The sequence below is a fragment of the Doryrhamphus excisus genome, linkage group LG4 (genome assembly GCF_037039965.1).
Source record: "Doryrhamphus excisus strain RoL-2023G ecotype Guam linkage group LG4, RoL_Dexc_Guam_v1.1, whole genome shotgun sequence".
Classification (NCBI taxonomy): domain Eukaryota; kingdom Metazoa; phylum Chordata; class Actinopteri; order Syngnathiformes; family Syngnathidae; genus Doryrhamphus; species Doryrhamphus excisus.
In genome coordinates, this window is record NC_136360.1 from 9,901,462 (window position 1) to 9,921,981 (window position 20,520).

The 20,520-nt window shown below is 41.8% G+C and overlaps 3 protein-coding genes across 5 annotated transcripts in view; 2 read left to right on the plus strand and 1 right to left on the minus strand.

Annotated features, from left to right (window-relative positions):
* The first annotated feature begins 664 nt into the window (after nucleotides 1-664).
* On the plus strand, nucleotides 665-4,614 carry LOC144898357 (uncharacterized). 2 transcript variants are annotated; one of them, XM_078790098.1, is made up of 3 exons: nucleotides 665-995; nucleotides 1,077-1,366; nucleotides 3,537-4,614. In XM_078790098.1, exons 1-3 carry the CDS (start codon nucleotides 945-947, stop codon nucleotides 3,694-3,696), a joined length of 501 nt encoding a protein of 166 aa, XP_078646224.1. In that variant the 5' UTR covers nucleotides 665-944; the 3' UTR covers nucleotides 3,697-4,614. The 2 variants fall into 2 exon arrangements, with proteins under 2 accessions (XP_078646224.1, XP_078646225.1); XM_078790099.1 differs by having other exon boundaries at nucleotides 667-995; nucleotides 1,087-1,366.
* Nucleotides 4,615-4,836: 222 nt separating this feature from the next.
* Nucleotides 4,837-5,261, plus strand: bsnd (barttin CLCNK type accessory subunit beta). The gene is made up of 3 exons (XM_078789917.1): nucleotides 4,837-5,013; nucleotides 5,079-5,134; nucleotides 5,210-5,261. Exons 1-3 carry the CDS (start codon nucleotides 4,837-4,839, stop codon nucleotides 5,259-5,261), a joined length of 285 nt encoding a protein of 94 aa, XP_078646043.1.
* A 1,718-nt stretch (nucleotides 5,262-6,979) lies between these two features.
* usp24 (ubiquitin specific peptidase 24) overlaps nucleotides 6,980-20,520 on the minus strand; it is a 35,560-nt gene continuing 22,019 nt past the window's right edge. Inside the window, exons 41-67 of one of the 2 annotated variants that reach the window (XM_058074451.2) lie at nucleotides 20,132-20,246; nucleotides 19,899-20,043; nucleotides 19,716-19,835; nucleotides 19,524-19,649; nucleotides 17,769-17,867; nucleotides 17,604-17,686; nucleotides 17,258-17,399; nucleotides 17,066-17,185; nucleotides 16,775-16,989; nucleotides 16,217-16,341; nucleotides 15,987-16,128; nucleotides 15,757-15,907; nucleotides 15,573-15,668; nucleotides 14,947-15,050; nucleotides 14,751-14,864; nucleotides 13,305-13,512; nucleotides 13,138-13,227; nucleotides 12,906-13,008; nucleotides 12,701-12,819; nucleotides 11,743-11,856; nucleotides 11,600-11,665; nucleotides 11,455-11,521; nucleotides 10,469-10,547; nucleotides 10,321-10,396; nucleotides 10,157-10,243; nucleotides 9,901-10,011; nucleotides 6,980-8,569 (exon numbers count right to left, since the gene is read on the minus strand). In XM_058074451.2, the coding sequence (XP_057930434.2) occupies nucleotides 8,507-8,569; nucleotides 9,901-10,011; nucleotides 10,157-10,243; nucleotides 10,321-10,396; nucleotides 10,469-10,547; nucleotides 11,455-11,521; nucleotides 11,600-11,665; nucleotides 11,743-11,856; nucleotides 12,701-12,819; nucleotides 12,906-13,008; nucleotides 13,138-13,227; nucleotides 13,305-13,512; nucleotides 14,751-14,864; nucleotides 14,947-15,050; nucleotides 15,573-15,668; nucleotides 15,757-15,907; nucleotides 15,987-16,128; nucleotides 16,217-16,341; nucleotides 16,775-16,989; nucleotides 17,066-17,185; nucleotides 17,258-17,399; nucleotides 17,604-17,686; nucleotides 17,769-17,867; nucleotides 19,524-19,649; nucleotides 19,716-19,835; nucleotides 19,899-20,043; nucleotides 20,132-20,246 (3,080 nt within the window). In that variant the 3' untranslated portion in view covers nucleotides 6,980-8,506. The remainder of the gene's footprint in view (nucleotides 8,570-9,900; nucleotides 10,012-10,156; nucleotides 10,244-10,320; nucleotides 10,397-10,468; nucleotides 10,548-11,454; nucleotides 11,522-11,599; nucleotides 11,666-11,742; nucleotides 11,857-12,700; nucleotides 12,820-12,905; nucleotides 13,009-13,137; nucleotides 13,228-13,304; nucleotides 13,513-14,750; nucleotides 14,865-14,946; nucleotides 15,051-15,572; nucleotides 15,669-15,756; nucleotides 15,908-15,986; nucleotides 16,129-16,216; nucleotides 16,342-16,774; nucleotides 16,990-17,065; nucleotides 17,186-17,257; nucleotides 17,400-17,603; nucleotides 17,687-17,768; nucleotides 17,868-19,523; nucleotides 19,650-19,715; nucleotides 19,836-19,898; nucleotides 20,044-20,131; nucleotides 20,247-20,520) is intronic. The other variant, XM_058074452.2, reaches the window with a different exon arrangement.

Here is a 20,520-nt window from a genome sequence, read left to right on the forward strand (position 1 = left end):
GCTGGAATTCAAACAGTGCTAAAATTGTGCAAGTACTGGGTAAGTATCTCTTAAATATTGTAAATCATATATAAGTCATCCCAACATTATGTAACTGTCATGCAAACATGACAAAAATATGAAATTATTGTACAAAAACTGAGCAAATATCATAAAACTAAAATGCAAAAATCATGAAAATATCATCCAAATTACCACAATCTTACCGGCGCATCAGGATTCATCCGAAAATGACATTCTCATGAGAAATTCATGAGAATGAAACACAATCCATGCATACTCATATATTTGGCATTAGGTATTGAGCAAAGCATGAGCAGAATACAACAATTATTGCAGATTACCTATGGCTCTCTCACAACAGTACCATTTACGAGCTCCCCCTGCTGGCGAGTGGTCGTAGTTACAATAATTTCCATTTTATGATTATTATATATTTTTAGAAATGTTTACAATTGGAAATTAATCTTTTACCACTACCACTTTATGAAGATTTTATTACATTGTGGATGTTAAATATTACTTCACTCTATACTTACTAAGGCTCAAGTTGGACCCTGGAACGGATCATGTCCATTGCCTGCCAGTATGTCTGTATAGAAAAAACCGCTATGACATCAGAAATATGATAATGAGGCATGATGTTTTGCAGCATTGAGCAGACATTGAGCTGCAACAGGGAAGCATGGTGAGAGCGTCCAGCCCACCCTGCTCTCGTCACAGAAAACCCCTCCTTGTAAAAAAAAAAAAACACTTCCACACTTCCTTTGCAGCCACAAAGCAAAAAGACTTCCCAGTCTGTCTGCCTACTTGAGACATCTAATCGGTGAAGACATTAGTGCCACCATACCGGATATGTTATCGCACCAGCAGGCGCGGACGGAAGCGATGGGAGTGTTTCCCCCGCCTTGTGAAGCGCTTGTGCGGGGACGTGATGAGTGTTGATGCGGGGAAGAAAAGCAATGCTTGAACAAGTCAACACTCTTTGCAATCAGGTAGGAAGTGGTTGAATGTTGCACTTTTCTTCTTCTGCACTTTAAAATGTCTAAGGAGAGTGTCTTACTTATCTGCGGGAGGTGTTGATAGGGGGGACTCCGGAGATGCCGCTGCCCCAGGGAGTGCTGCTCTTCCTGGGCGTGCTCCTCATGATCGCCGGGGGGGTGGTGGCTCTGTGCGTGGGCTTGCCGAGCCATTCGGCGCCGCTGTTCGGCGTCGGCCTCTTCCTGGGCCTGGGGGGCGTGGGCCTGCTGGTGAGCGGGCTGTGCATGGCCATGAAGAACCTGCAGGTGGCGGTGCCGGGACACTTCCTGCTGCACCCGCGCACGGGGACCCGATTCAGCCCGCAACAGTCTCTCGCCATACAGAGGTGGGCTAGGCAACATATTTCTTCTTATGAAATCATAAATGTAATCCTAATAGCATGCAGAGGCGTTTATTATTTGAGAAATATTTAAGCCACGCCCACTGGGGTGTTTTCTTGGAAACCCATACCCAATAAAGGACAGGGAGATGTGGCGGGGAACACATAGGGAATGAGGCTTCTCAGAGGTTGTAGGAAAGATTTAGTTTGCGAGTAAATGACTGCTCTGTATTACCTATGAAATACACATTAGACTGGCCATTTCATTAGACACACCTGCACTCATCTGTTGCAAAAACTGTGCTTTTGTAAACATAATAATGCTCAGTCAAAATGGCTCCAACTCCTCACATTGACCTAATGTTCCTGCGTGCAAAGTGTGTGTCTGTGTGTGTGTGTGTGTGTGTGTGTGTGTGTGTAAGGATCAATCGTTTCACCTCTGCCAAAGCTCATGTAAGCAAAGGCTAAACAGACCTCATCCATTATTTAACGTCTCCTTCCTTGTGACTCCTTTTCTCGCCTGTAAAACATCTCTGTTGTTGTCAGATGTTGCATTAAAGCGCATCTTTTAAAAAGGAAAACCTTTATTCGGGGTAAGGTGTATACAGTATGTGATGTGTTCAAGCTGGATGACACATTTTGGATGGACTATTTGAGGAAATTGAGCGCTGGATCTGAATTCCTGTGAGGATTTATTGGAAGTGAGGTGCTTATTTGCTCCGGTAAACAACACACCTGGCTATTGACTGACAATAAGTTGATAAGAGCCGAGGCCAGCATTTGAATTCCTGGTGTTTATTTGAGGCAAGGCGAGTATGGAGCGGTTCAAGTAATGAAGGGAGTTAATTGGGGGCATTTATTTCTTAACTTGTACGATGTACCTCGTGATCAACTGTGGAATGGCGTTGAATAGATTGGGGGCTATATTTGAGGAACTACAGTATGTCGGCATTGGATGTGAATTCCTGTGCAAACACCAGACGGCATTTTTTTTAGATGAGCCTATTTTTTAGGTTAATGACACACCAGACAATTAACTGTGGGATGGTGTTTAATCGGACATGTTCGGTTTTGGCATGAATTCCTGTGGATTGTAGCATCTGAAAATGCAGAGGGGAAAAATATTTATTTTTAAAAAATATTTTAGTTGAGGTTGTGCAGTTTGTGATTATTTGAGGCAAGGCATTGATTAAAACTAAATAATGTTTATTTGAGGTAAGTTGTTTCAGACAATTTTTTGAAGCTCAGCATTGATTATTGGCTATTCATTGAGGTGTGGCATTTGTTTGAATGGAGAAAAAGGGTATTTTTCCATATTGGGCGTAGTAGGACATCGAGTTTATAGTTTGTCTTGTAGCAGTGTCGTGCGGGAGGCGGCACTTTTATGGATTACTGGGGAATGTCTTGCAGACACGTGTGCATATGCTTGACAGACTCCATCAGAAATGTAAACAAGATGTGCTCTACTAAGTGTCCAGCACACTGAAAGCTATTTTTTTTTATCATCTACTTCCAGGTGACTATGTGAAACAATGGATGCAGTTATGTTTATTTAACATGAAAATTTGATAAATGTCTTTTAATTAGGGCTGTCAAATGATTAACATTTGTAAGTTTTCAAATTAATCATTCATTCATTCATTTTCTACCGCTTTTTCCTCACGAGGGTTGCGGGGGTGCTGGAGCCTATCCCAGCTGTCTTCGGGCGAGAGGTGGGGTACACCCTGGACTGGTCGCCAGCCAATCACAGGGCACATATAGACAAACAACCATTCACACTCACATTCATACCTATGGACAGTTTGGAGTGGCCAATTAACCTAGCATGTTTTTGGAATGTTGGAGGAAACCGGAGTACCCGGAGGAAACCCATGATGGCCGAGGGTGGCGCTAACCACTCAACCGCCGTGCCGCCTCAAATTAATCAGTCATGATTAATCACCGTGTCTGAAATATGCCAATTTTTACTTTCTTGAAAGAAAGATAAATGAGGGGGCAGGATTATATATACAATATGTATTTGTATGTATTAACTACTTTGAAACAGGTGTAAACATGGGCTGGACCAAAACTGGTTCAAGATCCCAATTAAAAGTGTTAATACTGCATGTCAGCAATAAAGTCGTACAATTTAAAGTACAGTAACAGTTTGTTGTCTTCCTGCTTCCCCCCTCAGGAGGCTGGACCGAGTTCGGCGCGAAATGTTGACGGACTCCGTCGGCGAGACACCGGACCCTGAACCGGCCCTCCCGTCGACCCCGCCCCCCTGGACTATGGACCCGCCCCCATCATACGATACGGTGATGAAGATCCAAGAGCACAACGAGCAGCTTTAATGGCGCCCCCACACCCCCACCCACGGTGGATGTGTTGGACTTGGTGCCAGTGCCTTCTTCTTATCTGCGTGACTGGTGCATGCTGTGATGCAACAATAGCTAGCAAGCTAACTGTTTTCCCGGATGCCTTTCACTGGAACCCACACTTCAGGACTCACACTTGGGATATTCTGCTGCTTTGATTTACGTGACCAACAGTACATGACAACATCCACCCCTTACTGTTTTCACGATAGCCTTAGCCCCTTTTACACTGGCATTTTTCCGCCAGTGTTCCTTTTTGGAGGTAGTATCAGAGCCGTAACAGAGGCAGGGCGGCACTTCTGTGTAACGGAATAGTGGAAAGACGGCCTTGAAAGCAATTGTCGCTGTCTGCCAGTATTTTACATGTCATGGTTTATGGTATGTTATTACATTTCACTTTTTTTTCTCCAGGATTCTCTGAGCGAAAGAGAATGCAAAGTGGCTTAAAGTGACAGGCGACTTCTGTCAGTGGTCGTTGTGTGACTGCTAAGAGATGAGCATTCCTTTTGTAACATTCCCTGCAAGGTTGCTATGATATGCTGTGATACAATATACAGCATGAACATGATTTTTTTCTTTTTTCCTCCACCAAATGAAATGAAAGCACTTTCATAACATCCAATCGGGATGCTCCATTGTCTTTCTTCCAAGTTGTATCCTTGGGTTGCTATGATATGCTGTGATGTATTAACTAGCATTAAAATCTTGTTTTTGTTTCTTTTTGGATTCAAAAGCCACAATGGTTGCTACAATGTCATGTCTATTCCACTCACAGCAACTGCATGTTATCTGGGACTGCTATGATATGCTGTGATGTATTTAAGCAGCTTCCACTTTTTTTTGTATTTTGTCTCAACATTCACACACAATTTTTCTGTGTGTTCTATAAAGTTTGTGCACAGATCTGATTGGTGTGTTTTTTTTAAAAGAGCACTTCAAAGGAAGCTTGCTTGAGTTTCTCCCTCAGGTGCAGCCAAGGTGACCTATCAGGTCAGGTGTTACAGCCGACCTCCCCCTGGCCTTGTCTTTGGGCTTTAATAGGCAGCAGAGTGGAACCTTAACTGCCTTTCTTTTTTAACCACCACCCTCAAGCATCAAGCCTCTGTGTGTAGCATCATGGCGGAGGGGAAGCCGTATCGCTATGGATTGATCGTGGCGGGTTGGTGCGTGGTGGCTCTGGGCCTCTTCATCATGACTCAAGAGCGACCGCATGTTTACGCCACCATGTGTGCCCTGGGCATCGCCATGGTGCTAGTGGGGACTGTGTGGAGCCTCTGTCAATGTTATCCTAAGGTTGGTGGGTACACAACGGCTAGTGTGTTGCTGTTGAGCCTGACATGACTGTGTGTGTATGTTAGGTTGTTGTAGAGCCTGGAGTTTGGGATACATTAACAGCGGAGGTGAAAGATGAGAGGTACACACACACACACACACACTGTAATTAAAGACACGAACAAACACAATTAAAACCTTAATGTGTGTGTTGCAGGGTGCCAAGTGGCCATCAGGATGAGGACCAATATGGCGACAACATCTTATGAGAGGGAAAGAAGGGAAACATTGTCACTAATTGTTTAATGTAAATAATTCTTGTCTTATTATTAAACCATAAGCAACTATGTTTTATTGATTATGGATTTAAATAGTTACTAATAATTATAACTTATTACTGTATTTTTGTATTGTTGAAAGTATTCATTATACACACACACACACACACACACACACATATATATACACATACATACATATATTTATATTTATATGTACACCTGACTATCATGTGTTGGCAACTGTAATGTTATGCCCAGTGGTAGTGTACATGACATGTTCTGAACATGAAGATATTGTATTGCTTTTTATATCATTTCATATTAATACAATATTTTTAAAGAGTTTAGTTTTTTTTACTATGTTCTAAAGCAATCAAATAAATCTTTGAAAAATAAATAAATATGGAAAGTTGGAACTAGATCCATGCAAATGTTTTTCAGTTTTCAAATGAATAATAATTTAAAATTTTGAAATAAAACATGAGAAGGTGAGCGACAGAGCTACCAACTAATTTTTTTCTGATTTCCAAATACCAAAAAAAAAAAACAACAAACCATTTGCGGGATGTGGCTTATGGTGCATTCTAAAAAATATAGTTGAAGAACGACAACTAAAAACAACAGCAAAAATGGAAAAAGGGTCCGTAATTTTACAAGAATTAAAATATTAAGAGAAACAAGTTGTAAGAGAAAAAACAATATTGTGGAAATAAATTCCTAATTCCCAGGAAAAGAATTCCAAGAAGAAAGTTAGAATTGGGGAAAAATGGAAACAAAGAAATTTGAAAAAAAAGAGGTGTGAGAATAAACTTTATATCTTAAGAAAGAAAAAAAAGTAGCAATTTTACAAGAATAAACTTCAAAAATCTGCTCTGGCGGCTCCTTCTGCTCTGGCGGCCAAAAGAAACAAACAAACTTGGAAAATTATTCAATACATTCAAAGTAGCAATATTATGAGAAAATCTTTTGGAAATTTAGGTTGGGGAAAATTTCCAATATTCATTCATTTTCTACCGCTTATCCTCACGAAAGTTGCGGGCGGTGCTGGAGCCTATCCTAGCTGTCTTCGGGCGAGAGGCGGGGTACACCCTGGACTGGCCGTCAGCCAATCACAGGGCACATATAGACAAACAACCATTCACACTCACATTCATACCTATGGACAATTTGGAGTTGCCAATTAACCTGTTTAACAATTTAAACAATTAACATGTTTTTGGAAAGTGGGAGGAAAACTGAGTCCCCGAAGAAAACCCACATATGCATGGGGAGAACATGCAAACTCCACAGAGATGACCTAGGGTGGAATTGAACTCGGGTCTCCTAGCTGTGAGGTCTGCGTGCTAACCACCCGACCGCCATGCAGCCCTGTTCTAATATTATAGGAAAAATAAGTAGGAAATAGGCATAAAAATATCAGCCATGATATGAAAAGACAATGTTATAAACATTATTTATGAAGACAGTTTAAATATTTGGGGGGGGGGCGCAAAGACCAAAGTTCGTATAGTAATGATACATCTTTTCACCTATTTTACAAAGCTGAGACGCAGTTTTTTCTTAAAAGATATACAACTTCTTTGCAAATTTGGACCCCACAACCTTTCATTTTCCAGGATGTGGCCCTCAGTGTAAAATGTTTGGACAGCCTTGCTGTGGATTATCAAGAAATGTATTATAAAGTCTGACAATACACCGACAATAAAAGGCAGTGTTTACAAAAAGTTGTGCATTCCAGTTTATTTGATATCAAATCTTCCCATAATCAAACTGTCTGTTGTACAAATTAAAAGTGGACTCTTTTTTTTTTTTTTAAACATGCGTTACAGAAAAAAAGAAAACCTGTGATGGCAAAAGACTGACAGTAAAACCTGCAAGACCCCCCCACCCCCGATCCTTACCATACCTACCCTCCCCACATAAAAAACATCTTTTTTTCCCCATGTGTGTTGTTTTTTTTTTTTATAATTTTTACACGGTGACTGAGGAGGAGGAGGTTTGAATGAAAAGTAGCCACACCCACCGGAGAACATGTGACAGGAAGTACTCGGACACTGCAGAAAAAAAAAACTGCATGGAGGGGCATCTTGTTTTTCTTTTCTTTTTTTTTTTACATCACCCTCTTTCACAGATGACAGCATCTGAGTGTATGTGTCTCTCACAAGAAAAGCTTCCTAGGTCCTTGTGTTTTGTAAACATTGACCTGTTAAAGCTAACATGCTAACACACACACACTCACTACTGCAACAGGGGAGGTTGTCGCTGGGAGTTATCGGGAGGGTAAGGCACTTGGGAACTCCCGATAACTGGGCTACAATGTTAACGCCCTAGCTACATCTGTCTTACTCTGTGTGTGTGTGTAAGATGGCAAACAAAAAGGCAAAGTAAAAGCAAGCACTGGCGCAGGTGTGTGTTGATTTTATTTCTATTTTGCAATCATAGTGTGTCTTGTGTGTGTGTGTGTGTGTGTGTGTGTGACCTTGGCACCTACAAATAAAACCCTCCCCTCTTCTTGCATAAGGCTTGATGCACTCCGGTCCAAGATGGCAGAGGCAGTGGCGGCAGCGAATAAAAAGCGTAAAAAGAAGCGAGTAAAACATGGAGCAGGGCTTCTGTGTGGCACTGAGAGATGAGTAGTTGTGTTAAAAAGCAACAAAGGCGGCACGAAGGCTCTAGAGGAAGCGCAATGTGAACAAAAAGACTGACCCGGACTATAAAGTGCAAACTCCCAAGTGCTCGAGTGTGTGAGAAGGTAAGGGTGTGTGTGTCTGTGTTCACGTCGAGGTTCCGCTAGAGAAGCAAAGCTGAATTAAAATATTATCTTACATGTATGCTCTTTACAATGTGTCCTCAGGTTGACTAGTGTGTTCGTGTGTGACAGACAATAACCAATACAATGGTAAAAAGCAAAGGCCCCGCCCCCCTCGCCGTCACCTGATAAGCTAAAAAAGATGAAGTGAGGAAGTTTCTGCACTTCCTCATTTGAATCCAAAGCGCTTTTATTTATTCATCATCTCCATCATGGCTCCTCTCAGAAGTGGAAGTAATTCATGATTTTTTTTCCCACTCCTTTGTTGTCTGAGTCTAGTGTTCCCATTGGCTCCTTCCAAACAAAACCGGACCAATCAAAGCGCAGCCCTTTCTGTTTTGGACATTTTGGTTTGGGCTACTTGAAGCTCCACCTCCTCATCTTGCCTCCATAGGGCTCAGTCAGGACGCTCCGAGGAGAACTCTTAAGGGTCCACATCCTCAAGGTCGCTCTTGGAGTCCCCAAGCATCATGGGAGACTCAGAGCCCTGGCAGGGAGGACAGTGTAGTCAACTTGTGTTGAGACAAAACACTTACACCGTTTTTCTCAGCCCCAAAAATCTAATTTGGGTGGGAATCATTTAGATTAAAATTGTCTTTTTGTAAATTTACAATTTAAATTTAGTCCTAATATGACCACTGATAACACGAGCACTGTTGTTAAAAGGGACCTATTATGCTAATTTCTTCTTATTATTATTTTTTAATTTTATTATGCTCATTTTCACTCCTGTAGAGGAGCTACACAGAATAACCTGCACAAACAGGTTTCTAGATTGTCCAGATTTTGCACCTATTCTAGCTGTATTTCCTTGGACTTCCTGCTTCCGACCCCAACGGTCTGTTTAATTTACTCCACCCCAGGCTACACCCACTCCGCTGTGATTGGTCAGACTCACAAGCACTACCGAGGACCTCCGGAACGCAGCTCTGCGCTGACCGAGTGTAGGCAATCTACAGCCCATATAAGGAAGTCCGGATCACATTGATGTCAGTGGATGTCGGTGTTGGAAATAACTTAAAAGAAACTAAAAAAAAAACAAACTAAAAACTAAGCCATCCAAAACGTCTTTCAGGACTCACTTCCAAATGTCATTATTTGATGATTTGGCATCGTTTAACACCAGAATACAACATTCTAACAACATTTGTAGGTCAGAAAAGTGGAAAAAGCATAATAGGTATCCATTTTAACCCTTTTTCTTGCAAAATGTTTTTTTTTTAAACAAAATGCTAAAGAAACAATCAAATTGATAATCCGGAGGTGTTTAATCATGTTATCCCTTCTTTGCATGACATTTGTGTTGGAACATTTAGCTGCTGCTTCTTCATTAGTGCTCGCCGGCTTCTGCTTCAATGGCATCCGTGGCCATTTGTAAAGGGAGCATCAAAACTGGGGATTGAAATTTTAAAAAATGTGGATAATCCCAGGATAATCGCAAAGTTAGTCCCGGTTCCCATCGAGACTCGATCCCCAACCCCTTTCATAATATTGTCATAATACTTTTGTTGTAAGTTTACGACTTTTTTCACAGGTCTAGCTAGCTAGCTCATGCTACCTGTTTTTCTCTCTTTAGAGTGCACACAATAGGGAAAGAGATATGTGTTCATGTTTCACATAATGATTGTGAATGATGGGCAAAATTACAAATAAAGTGCAGTTTTACTTTAAGTCTTTTTTATGTTGTTCTCTTCTTGTCAAAATGATGACTTTATTGTACAAGTACAATTGTTTTTTCCCCCCTAATGTGTTTGTAAAAAAGTGCCAGTGTGTGGAACATGATGCTACAGTGCGTGCCACTGTTGCGTAGCGTGTTACCTGTCGCAGGCTGCGGTCAGCGTTCTCATTGGCGGGGCTTCCGTCTGAGCCGTTACTGCTGCCTGACTGCTCCTTCTCGTTCAACAAGGCTGTGGCGTAGGCCAGCGTGTCCTTCACACACAAACAGGTTTGTATTGTAACAGGGGAAGGACAAAAAATGTATACGGTGGTGAACATTATGCGCATCTTAGATTTGCAGCACTTCAATGCTTTCAACCATGAATATTTGACGTAAATCTCATCAAAGCATGTGCACCTGCGCTGAAATAGTGCGCTGGAAGCTCTTATTGGTTGACGTCTCATTGGACACATTACTCTGTGGAGTCCAGTAATGTTCCGTCATCTGAAGGCATAAGATAGAAACACAGTCAGCAAGCAGGATGGATCTATACCGTTTTAAAGACACTTCATCAATCTTGCCTTCTTCTGGAGCCACTGCACCGCCCAGCTCCAATGACCTGACAGGTCCTTGAAGTAATCCTTGGCAGGAAGACACCTAAAGGAACAAAGGTTTTGTCTTATTTGTACTTAAAAGAGCAGGAAGTGGATAGTTGTTACTGCTACTTACTTTTGGGCCAGCGTGACCAGGAACTTGACACACTGGTAGCACCGTCTGCTGTCCACGTTGTTGCTCTGGTGCATCAATGCTGAAGAGGAAAAAAAGGTGGTTTTCAAGGTCACATTTGAGCAATTTACAGTGGTGGTGAATGACTAATTTATAGCAATATATACATAACCCGCGGCAGTCAAAAATTTGGAAACACTATCATGCTATACAAAGAATGACCAATTTGACCGGGTCATGAAATTAATATTAATTTAATTAATTAAAAAAAGATTACACTTGATTAAAAATTCTAAATCAGATCAATCACAGATTTTTAACTAACAATCATGATTCTTAAATCATGATTTAACAATCATGTCTGAAATATGCCCATTTTAACTGTATTTAATGAATAGAAAGATAAATGATATATATTTGTGTGTTAAGAAAATTACATACAAAATTAAATACAAAAATAATTATTAATATTAATTAATTTATAAACGTAAGCTTATGTTGTCTCGGTTGTTTCCAGTGCAAACTCTCAATTTCTTTAAGCATGGCATAGTGTCAAATTTAGATTTTCTTACTGTAAAAATGTTTAGGATGCAACAAACCCTTCCATTGTCTGAATGCTCAGATAAAATATATAATTGGAAAAATTCATGAACTGAATTGAATTTAACAAACAGCAAAACAAAATGTAGAGAAATTTGAAATGCAAGATGCGCTTTCTTGTATTAGTTGCCCACTTGATGCCAGTGTTGACTTACCTTTCCCCCTTCTCCCTGCAACCAAACAGCATTTGATCGAATACGTTTTTTCTCCCCACCAGTAAGTAGGTGGTGTCATGCTTCTTTACTTTCGCTTTCACTTTTCTCTCGCTCTCTGTTACAGTAAACCTTCCAAAAAATCCCAACACTGTTCATATCTCTGCAAGTAGGTAAACTTACAAAAATCAGTAGGATCAAATACCTATTTTCCACTGTAGCTTAAGAGTGACTTACCCAGTAAACCTTTATCTGATTCAAAGGCGTATTTGAGTCTCTGGGACTGCAGAGGGTCCTCCACCACCTGAAGTAGATTCATTAACACTAATTAGCACAGCCAATCAGAGATAAGTGTGTACATTAAGGCCGCCTGATGATTCACCAGAAGCTCCTGCAGCATCTGAAAGACGTTTTTCAACTCGTGAGGCGGAGCCGTCTCCAATTGCGTCTATAAAAGACACAAATCAAGGGTTTAAACCTGAGACAAACACTCAAGAGCATTTTTATGTGGTCCCCAGTGGTCACCTTGAGGAGCTGCAGCACTCCCAGTGAGAATGGCTCATTGCAGTAGGAACAGTAGGTCACCATGCCAATGAGTGGGGTCAAAGGGCCAGACAACTCTCGCATGGCGAACATCACCTGGCGAATGCCACAGAAAATGAGAAGGAAATGTTGAAGGATGGATTGTGAGGCCATCGTTAAAAAAACATGGCTATTTTTAAGCTATTTTTTAACCTATTCCGCCAACATTGTCCCATCTACATAACTTGACCTACATATTAACCAAGGCACAGCTACATTGTTATGGTAGGAGCTAACACCGAAGAACTACTTTTCTGGCAAAGGGGCACAGCACCTCCCTCGCTTGAAGAGTGTTGATAGATGCAGCCATCTCTATAGTCGGCCTCCCAGTGAGAGCGGACAGTGGAAGTGACTGTTTCGTTAAGGTTTTATTATGTCAATTATTTAGTGCATCAAGCAACATTATCTGGCTAGGATGAGTAAAAGTAAAAGGTAGTAGTCGTCATTGTTTCACACAAAGTCTGCCATGATTCTTGATCGCAAACACTCTCTCTATGTTGCTGTGGGCTCTGTGAAATCGGAAGCTCCGTTAAGCTTTAAATGATCAAAAAAAGTATTACACGCCATCATGAATATATCTGTTACTACATGGCCCCAGAATGTATATAAAATGATAAAATGTATGTGTTTTAATAGAGGCTCTATAGGCAGACTAAATGAATCCCATTATGTGCATTGTTAGCTGCTTCGTGCTACCAGTTTTTGTCTATTTGGAATGTACAGAAGAGAGAAAGATGTGTGCTCATATGTCACATAAGGATTGTGGATGCTGTGCAACAGTGCAATGCAGCTTTTCTTTAAGTTGATGTCAACATACAGTATATGGTCGACTGCTTATGTGGACATAACATGTTTCATGTGAATGTTTCATAAAATCTTAAAAAGTCATAAGGTGCATTACCTCGAGAAGGTAGGGTTGTCCTTCAGGTGTGAAGACGGAGGCCAGGATGTCTGGGTGGAGGGGCAGGAGTGCCGTGGAGGATGGGATGCTGCTGACACGGAGGTTAAACCCTTCTGGAGCTAGGCCGAAAGGAGAAGGACATGGGACAGAATGAGCTGAACTGAAACCCACATGCAGAGATAGCCTGATGGTGAGTGTTTTTCACCGTGTGTCCGCTGGGAGTCGACATCTGAATGCAGAGTGATGAACGCCAGCGTGCTGTGAAGGTGGAGGAACTCTCGAGCCTGGGCCGGACTCCATCGCCGGTTCTGCACAGACACAAGGAGGATACCATGAATATTCAATTTGGTACAGCCAAATGATCTGGTTATGTTTCCACCGCATGGTGTAGAGAAAGAAAACTAGGTAGGAGAGTACTGCTTCTGAGGCAGGTTTACCTGGTTGTTTTGTCGATTGGGTCCCAAAAGGAACAGAAGCATCCGGCGATAGGCTGAGTGTTTCAACAACAGCTGACAAGCTTCACAACCCTACAGATAAACACATAATTTCATCATTTACACAGAGAATATTAAGGCTAATAGGAATGCCTCTTAACCTGCATTACCTTCTGAGAAAAGCTACTGAAGAGGCTGAAGTACTGCGCACAGTTCTTCACGTTTTCAGGAACGTCTTTGTCCAGCAAGGACAGTAGGGCATCAGTCAAACTGTCCAGACCAGGGTCAGCAAAGTGAAGCGCGCTCTCAAGGGTCTTCTCCAAGATAGAGGCTACCACCACCCTCACCTCCCTCATGCAACACTCCAGCAAACAAACTCTAAGAAGTAGGGAAGAAGGCAGAAGATTAAATAGTTATTATTAGTTGTGGTGGAGCTCTTGCCTAAGTCCCAAAGTGCAAAAACAGCAAAGCAGTGCAAAATATTTACAATGACAAAGAAAAAAAAAACACAAAATATTTACAAATATATACACAAGTGAGCATGAAAGAAAGCATTCCAAAAATGAGTACTGCAATAACTGTTGAATGTTCCAAAAAAAGGCCCTTCATCAATTCAAAAGACACCAACCATGTTACTTGCTGTGGAACTGGAGCAAGACTGACTACCTGCCTGAAAAGCGTCAATAACGCTAATGGTCGTTAATAACGCTATTGGTCGTCAATAGTTTCTTTAATATGAAAAACATTTGTTTAACAAAAGAAAAGGCAGGGTCAAATACACTCATAACTAAAACAAAAACAATAATACAACATTATTTAGTCTTAGTTATTAGTTATTTAGTCTTTTGTGAAACGCACTTCACGTCATGTGACCAACCAGACACACAAAATTCTCTAATTTAAACATTGGTGCTGTTTGGAAACAGAGCAATGAAGGTAAGTGACCTTTATGCGTATTTATGTGTGTGTGAAATGTATGAAATAGAGGATAAACTACTCCCAAGTGAGCACCCTTGATGTATTTTGTATTTTATCAGTTGGGCAACAGGGGGACAAGATGTTGAATGTGTAATGAAATGAATGGGACGGCAATATGGTGGGGAAGAAGAGAGAAAGTGAGTGTGTGAATGTGTGTGCGCAAATGTTGTGCCGGTAGTTAGTGACAGATGTGCTTGGTCAAATTATTATGAAACATTTCATATTTGCCAATACATTTATATTCATACATATTTATGTTACTTATAGTTTTTATTTTATGTATTTAATTAGGTTAGAATAATTGTTATTGTCTATTGTAATAATCATTCCGAATTAATTCATAATTCCTTCATTCACAATCATAACTACGGTATATATTGCAAAGTCAACCACTCATGATGGAGTCACAGGACTGGACAGCTACAGGGGGATCAACTATTTCAGTCCCAACTAGTTAACTGCATAAACCAAACAGGAAGTAAAAGCACCTCCAGTATTCTCTAGCTGTTCCACTGGTTACACAGCAAATATTGTCCAGTGACTACACAAGCTAATGGGGTGATGTTCCTACCGCTGCTGAAATAGGCAAACACACAAAACACTACTAGAAACAAGAGTCAGTGTACTGTAGTTCACACCTGGTCATCTCCCGTCCCTCCGGGCCAACCAGGTACTGAACCATCCACTGGCAGGCTGCGCTGCTCTTTGAAAGCAACACCTCCACTGTAGCCATCCATTCCTCTGTGTCCACACTGTATGTTTAAAGATCAGAAATGAACACACAATGTTGACATTAATGTTAATTCACTGATGTCCGAGTGGGCGTGTTCAGACCGGAGCTTCTTTTTGGTGTGCAGGTAGGTGTGTAGAAGGAAATGGACAGCCAGCTGCAAACTTTCTTTGGCCATAGCCTGGTAGTCTGGATGCTTCAGTTTGGTCTAAAACAAACATGATTACAATACAGTTTACAGTGTATACAGTATTTCCACAAATAGCAGAGGCCTCCGTTCTAATAGACATTACGTCAATTAACTCATTGAGTCTACTTAGAAAATAAAAATAGAAAAATGTATTGGCAGCATAAAACCCTGATTGGAACATCCCTAGTAATTTTACTTACATTCGTATTACTATTATTATCATTTTTATCATCTAATATTAGCATTACATTTCCCCCCAATAAATACATTACACCCTGATTAGATGCCTGGTGCTTTCTGGAGTTGAGAAAATTATGTGACAAAATATGGTATTTAGCGGTATTTGTACAGTGTATATGTACTGTATGTATATGGTATGTCATTAAATTAAATCCAGTGTTTCTTCCTTAATTGCAATTATGACCATCCATATTTATGTGTCGAAGACAAACAAGTGCAGGTAGGTCTGGGTAAATTCAAGTTACAGTATAGCGATGTATGGTTTTATTAGGCGTGCTGTACACAAGGAATAAGACATACTGCGTTGACAGAGGCCAGCGAAAGCGTGAAGTTGAAGTAGTCGCTGTTGTAGACGTCTCTGTTCCTCATGAACTTGAGGTTCTCATCTCTCACCATCTACACGGAAGGAAAAACGAAAGGTTAAGTTGGTGTTGTAGCCTCGTCACCTAAAAAACGTCCCATTGAGATCTTGATGTTGCATCACCTGGTAGATACTGGCGGGCATCTTTTCCACAAACAAGCCCTTCTTCTCGCCTTTGCGGACCAGGCGTGTGAGCAATGTGAGGCGGTCGTTGTTGGCCCTGGGGGGGCGAGGAGACGACTGGGGCGAAATGTCAGGGGACGAGGGGGCGGACCTAAAAATGTAGATAATACTGTTAAATGCAATGACATTTTGGAATTTACAGATCAATACAATCAGTTGGGTTCACTCACAGTGTGAGGTCCTCTGCCTCCTGCCTCATGATGCTAACTCTGCTTTTTTTCGGCAGGACTGGAGAGTTTTGGTCACTGATCTTTTGATAAAACAACATGTAGGCGTTCCAGTATCGCCTCCTCACATCAGGGTAAGGGTTGGCTGCACAAAAACACCGTACACACAAATCAAGGCATTGCAGTGCGTGGATTGTGGCGTTCACCTTAAGGAGCATGTGTGTAGTGCTCACACTGGTCGTAAACTTTGGGTCGGTACTCTCCCCCAAAGCACTCGTACTCCAGAGATTCGTCGTTCATGTCAAACTCCTCCACCACGTTGTCGTTGAACTTGTACCAACGTCCACGTGAGCTGCCTCTACAGGGTGAGAGAGGGTATAGGAACTAGGAATGATCGCAGAAGCCATTTTGACATTTACTGTATACATAAGAAGTTACAAATATATTTTGTGTAATAGTTACAAAACAAAGAGTATTATCATTATTGTGATGCAAAGACTGCAATGTCAGTATTTTGTCCAACCCCAAGAGAATCAAGTATTATCAAGGTATTAAACAGCTTGCATCTAACCTTTATAGCTGACAAAGCGTAGTACTATTACTGTTAGTATTAGTGTTATTCGGATCAAACGTTTTTTCTTTTTCTTGCCTCTTTCTTCTGTTCAATTTTTGGTGTTTTCTTGTTTCACTATACTTTTTAGAATGTACCACAAACCATTAAATTAACTTCAGCTGCACTTTGGACACACCTGGTGTATATGAAAAGATACAGGAATTGTGGTTTCTCTTACCGTCTATCTTTAATAAAGGAGTAGTAGTGGCCAGCGTGCGCCTGACCGCTATGGACCACAACGCCCACCAGTTCGTAGTTCTCAGAAATTGTGACTTTTTTCCTGGGTGACCCTCCTGAGCCACCGTCACCTCGCCCCTCGCCACCATCTCCACTACAGTCTTGACGTGCCATCCCAGACACGGTGTATGGCTCCATGTTCAGCACCCAAGGGAACTGCGGGCCACCAAGCGTCAAGCACGAATTACTACTGTTTGTCTGCTCTAGTGAAAGCGACTAAGATTACACATACCCGAATTTGTTCGTCATATTTGATGGAGCGTCCACTTTCCCAGTCAAAGCCGAAGCGCATGAGGTGGATGCAGAGAACATTGGGCAGGGACTTGATGCATGTCCTTTTCACAGTGGTCCTCTGTGTGTGAGAAACAACTGTAAGCAACGCATCCCAAATTGCAGGCACATTGCACAAGGGGTGTTTGCTGACCTTTTCCTTGCATTTCTCACAGTAGTAGGCGTTGCTGCCCTCCAGCACCTCCCCTCTGACAAACTGGTCCAATGAGATCTCCAAACTCTGGCAGGATGTCACGCCAAGGTTCAGTGCCATGAAGGTCTCTTCACGCTCGTACCTATGTAAGAAAACGTGCAATGCATAAACGCGCACACCAGGCTCCAACTTGCTCCATGTACAATGGAAATTGACATTGACATAAGAGGGTTGTAACCGAAAGTGAAAGTTGCCACTGCTTACACATTTACTTGTGACTTTGGCCAGAGAACATAAGAATGGGCAATAATACAATATTTTTAACCTGCTACATCAATCAACTCACCGGTGAGGACAGTCTTTACAGATCTTCTGGTCGGAAAAGATTCCCTGAAATGTGTTCTTGAAGATTTGCTCTCGGCCCATTTTCTGGAAGAAAGAAACAGCATATAAATGACAACATCATAGTTCAAACATAATGCGCATTTGGCTTCTGTAATTGTAAGAATACCTTAAGATGTTCGTCAAGCTGGTCCACCAGGCTGGTGAAGAACTCATAGGCATCTTGCTGTTCTCGTACGTATAACTCTTTGTTCCACATCTTGAAGATCTAAAACAAAAGAAGCCCTCATGATCCAGAATAATAGCGCAACAGTGCAAAGTACAGTGGAACCAGCTTAAGTTGTTCCCGCTTATGCCAGCCTGTGTGGACTAACTCATCAAGTCCCAGCCCACTGTGTTCTTCTTAGTACTGAAAAAATGCCTGCTTATAGCCCCCACCAACCTAACCATGAATCAGCACGAATCCAGCAAAACCAAAATTCACACCACATTTGGGAGAAAATTTGACGATTGCTACTTATCAGGAATAGGGGCTGGCTCTGTTGGGGCTTCCTGGATTTCAGAACCTTTTCAGTTGGTTACGGGATGTGGAAGTGATGAGTGACGCTTCAGCAGCTTGTTACTTTTCAAAACCTTTTCAGAACCTCTGTGCTGTCCATGCTGGTGGTCGCTGGTGGCCACTGGTGGAGTTACCTTTTTTCCCCTTGGCGGTTATGTGATTAAGGCGGCGCTTAATTCTTATGTTTCAGTGGCACCAATAACTCCTGGAACAATTCTGCCAAACGTGTCTCCACTCCATCCTCAACATACACTGGAGCGACTATGTCACAAATGTTGAGGAGCTTCAACAAGCGGTTAGATCATCAGTGTAAAGGCCATACTGATAACATAGCTATGATGGGCATAGCACATGTCCACAATGGAGGATCACCGCCTACCGCAGTTCGTCCTCTATGGTGAATTCTCAACCGGCAACCATGACAGAAGAGCACCAATGAAAAAAAAAATCCCTGTCTACCTGCCACATCAACAGTTGGACTGCCCTCAAGGAGAAGGACAGTCGGAGGAAGAACCGTGTTGGCACAGCATAAACTGTCATTTTCCTGCACCAAGTGTGCCTGTCACGAATCAACCTCGTTAGCCTCCAGCGAGCCTGCGCTAGGCGTGGTCAACGCCCTTAAATCTTTGTTTGCGAAAAGGGTATGAGTGAACATCAACATACTGTACATGGTCGACAAAGCTTTGAAGGAATCATAGTGATTCTGTTATGTAAGAGTATGAAATATTATATGAAAACAGACAAATCAAACCAAAAATATGCGCAAATGGAGGAAAACAATGTTAAACTGTTGTAGGTTCCAAAATCCTTTCTCCATCCATATCTCCATTCTCCTTATGGCTGTGGCCGAAATCACAAGTAAATATGCAAGCAATTGCAAGTTTCAGTTATGTCGACAGCAGTCTGCCAGTCAACATAAACTGGCTTAAGTGTTCATTGGCAAGGTGTGGGTGCGAGTAAATTACACTTAAAAATGCGTTACCATAATAAGAAATACCTTTCATATCATGAAATCATCATTTGTCTCTACCAATGGAAGGCTACACATAATGTAGAATGGTCTCTGCAGAGTCAAATCTAAGTAAAAGGACAGCTTTCAAGATGAACACACATGCCTCAACATACATGGTTAAAGTCGTACACGTATATCTGTTTACTTCCTGCCACAAATGTCTGTTTGGCATCCACCTGTTCTAGTGAAAGCATATAAACATCTGCAATTCAGATTCTTCATCATACATTGCTTGTCTACACTGTTAACCCTGCGATCTCCTGATCTAAGCTTAATATAAAGTTGTCCAGTCTCCGCCATCAAGTAGCTGTCCATTCATTGTGTACCATATCCATTGCCTTACATCTGCATACCTTCCAGAAGTTCTCCGGGACGTAGTACTGCAGCTTACTCTCCATCAAGTGACCAAACAAAGACTGAACCTCATAAAAGACGCTCTCCTCTGGCTGGTCTGTGTCGTCTTCGATGGACAGGAAAGCCTTTGAACAAACAAAGTCATACAATGACCATTCATAGGTTAAGTCCAGCATGTGTGTCATGCTTACCTCTGGTAGGCCCGGCTGCATGTAAAGCTGCTGAAAAACTGCATTCATATAACATGTGGCTCCACCATTCTTCAAGCCAACAAAGCCAGACACTGACCGGCTCTCTACCGGGGGAAGATACTGACACGGCAGCAATGAGTTAGTTTCACTGTTATCAGCAAGGGACAGTTAATGGCATCTTACATCAAATTCTTTACATAGCGACGGGTCGGATTGGTGGTGCATGGAGAGGAGCTCTCTGGTGATCAGTTGCAGGTTGGAGAGAGAGCTGTCGGCCAACATTACCAGAACCTCGTAAGCTGCCAAACGGCTGCTGGCGGTGCTGCACCTGAGTGGAGGAACATGTCCTTCAATTAGTCTATTAATTTCAGTCTGGAATACCAAAAGTGAAAATGGGGAATTGATGCCTGCCGCACTTGGGGTGGAAGTCGTGGCTGGGGGCTGGGGAGGCGGTGGAGTTGGAAGTGTTGATGATGATGCGTGACGCTCGGAATAAGAAGTCATCCAACAACTGCTGGATCAGTGAAGGACCTGTGAAAGGAGTTAAATGTGGCCGTGGGATACACAAGGTGGACATTATGCAGTTCTCTTGTACAATTGAGGCACAAATAGTAAGGCACATTTGGAATCAATTAGTCAAATTAAGGATTGGCCTTGGTCCCTAAGTTACCTTGTATTTTAACTATTCATCTAACGACAACATTTTTGACAATTCCATAAAGGCAACTTTTTAGTAACAGAGGGAGAAGATGCTTCTCTCTTGTATAGCGCACATAGAGCCCACACCTGAGAAATAACCCAAAAT

What these genes read in the sequence shown, in the direction of transcription:
- LOC144898357 (XM_078790098.1), top strand. Translation starts at nt 945, where the DNA reads ATGCGGGGAAGAAAAGCAATGCTTGAACAAGTCAACACTCTTTGCAAT. An exon ending in TCAACACTCTTTGCAATCAG is followed by an intron (nt 996 to 1,076) that starts GTAGGAAGTGGT and finishes TATCTGCGGGAG; the next exon opens with GTGTTGATAGGGGGGACTCC. An exon ending in CAGTCTCTCGCCATACAGAG is followed by an intron (nt 1,367 to 3,536) that starts GTGGGCTAGGCA and finishes TTCCCCCCTCAG; the next exon opens with GAGGCTGGACCGAGTTCGGC.
- bsnd (XM_078789917.1), top strand. Translation starts at nt 4,837, where the DNA reads ATGGCGGAGGGGAAGCCGTATCGCTATGGATTGATCGTGGCGGGTTGG. An exon ending in TCTGTCAATGTTATCCTAAG is followed by an intron (nt 5,014 to 5,078) that starts GTTGGTGGGTAC and finishes TGTGTATGTTAG; the next exon opens with GTTGTTGTAGAGCCTGGAGT. An exon ending in GCGGAGGTGAAAGATGAGAG is followed by an intron (nt 5,135 to 5,209) that starts GTACACACACAC and finishes TGTGTGTTGCAG; the next exon opens with GGTGCCAAGTGGCCATCAGG.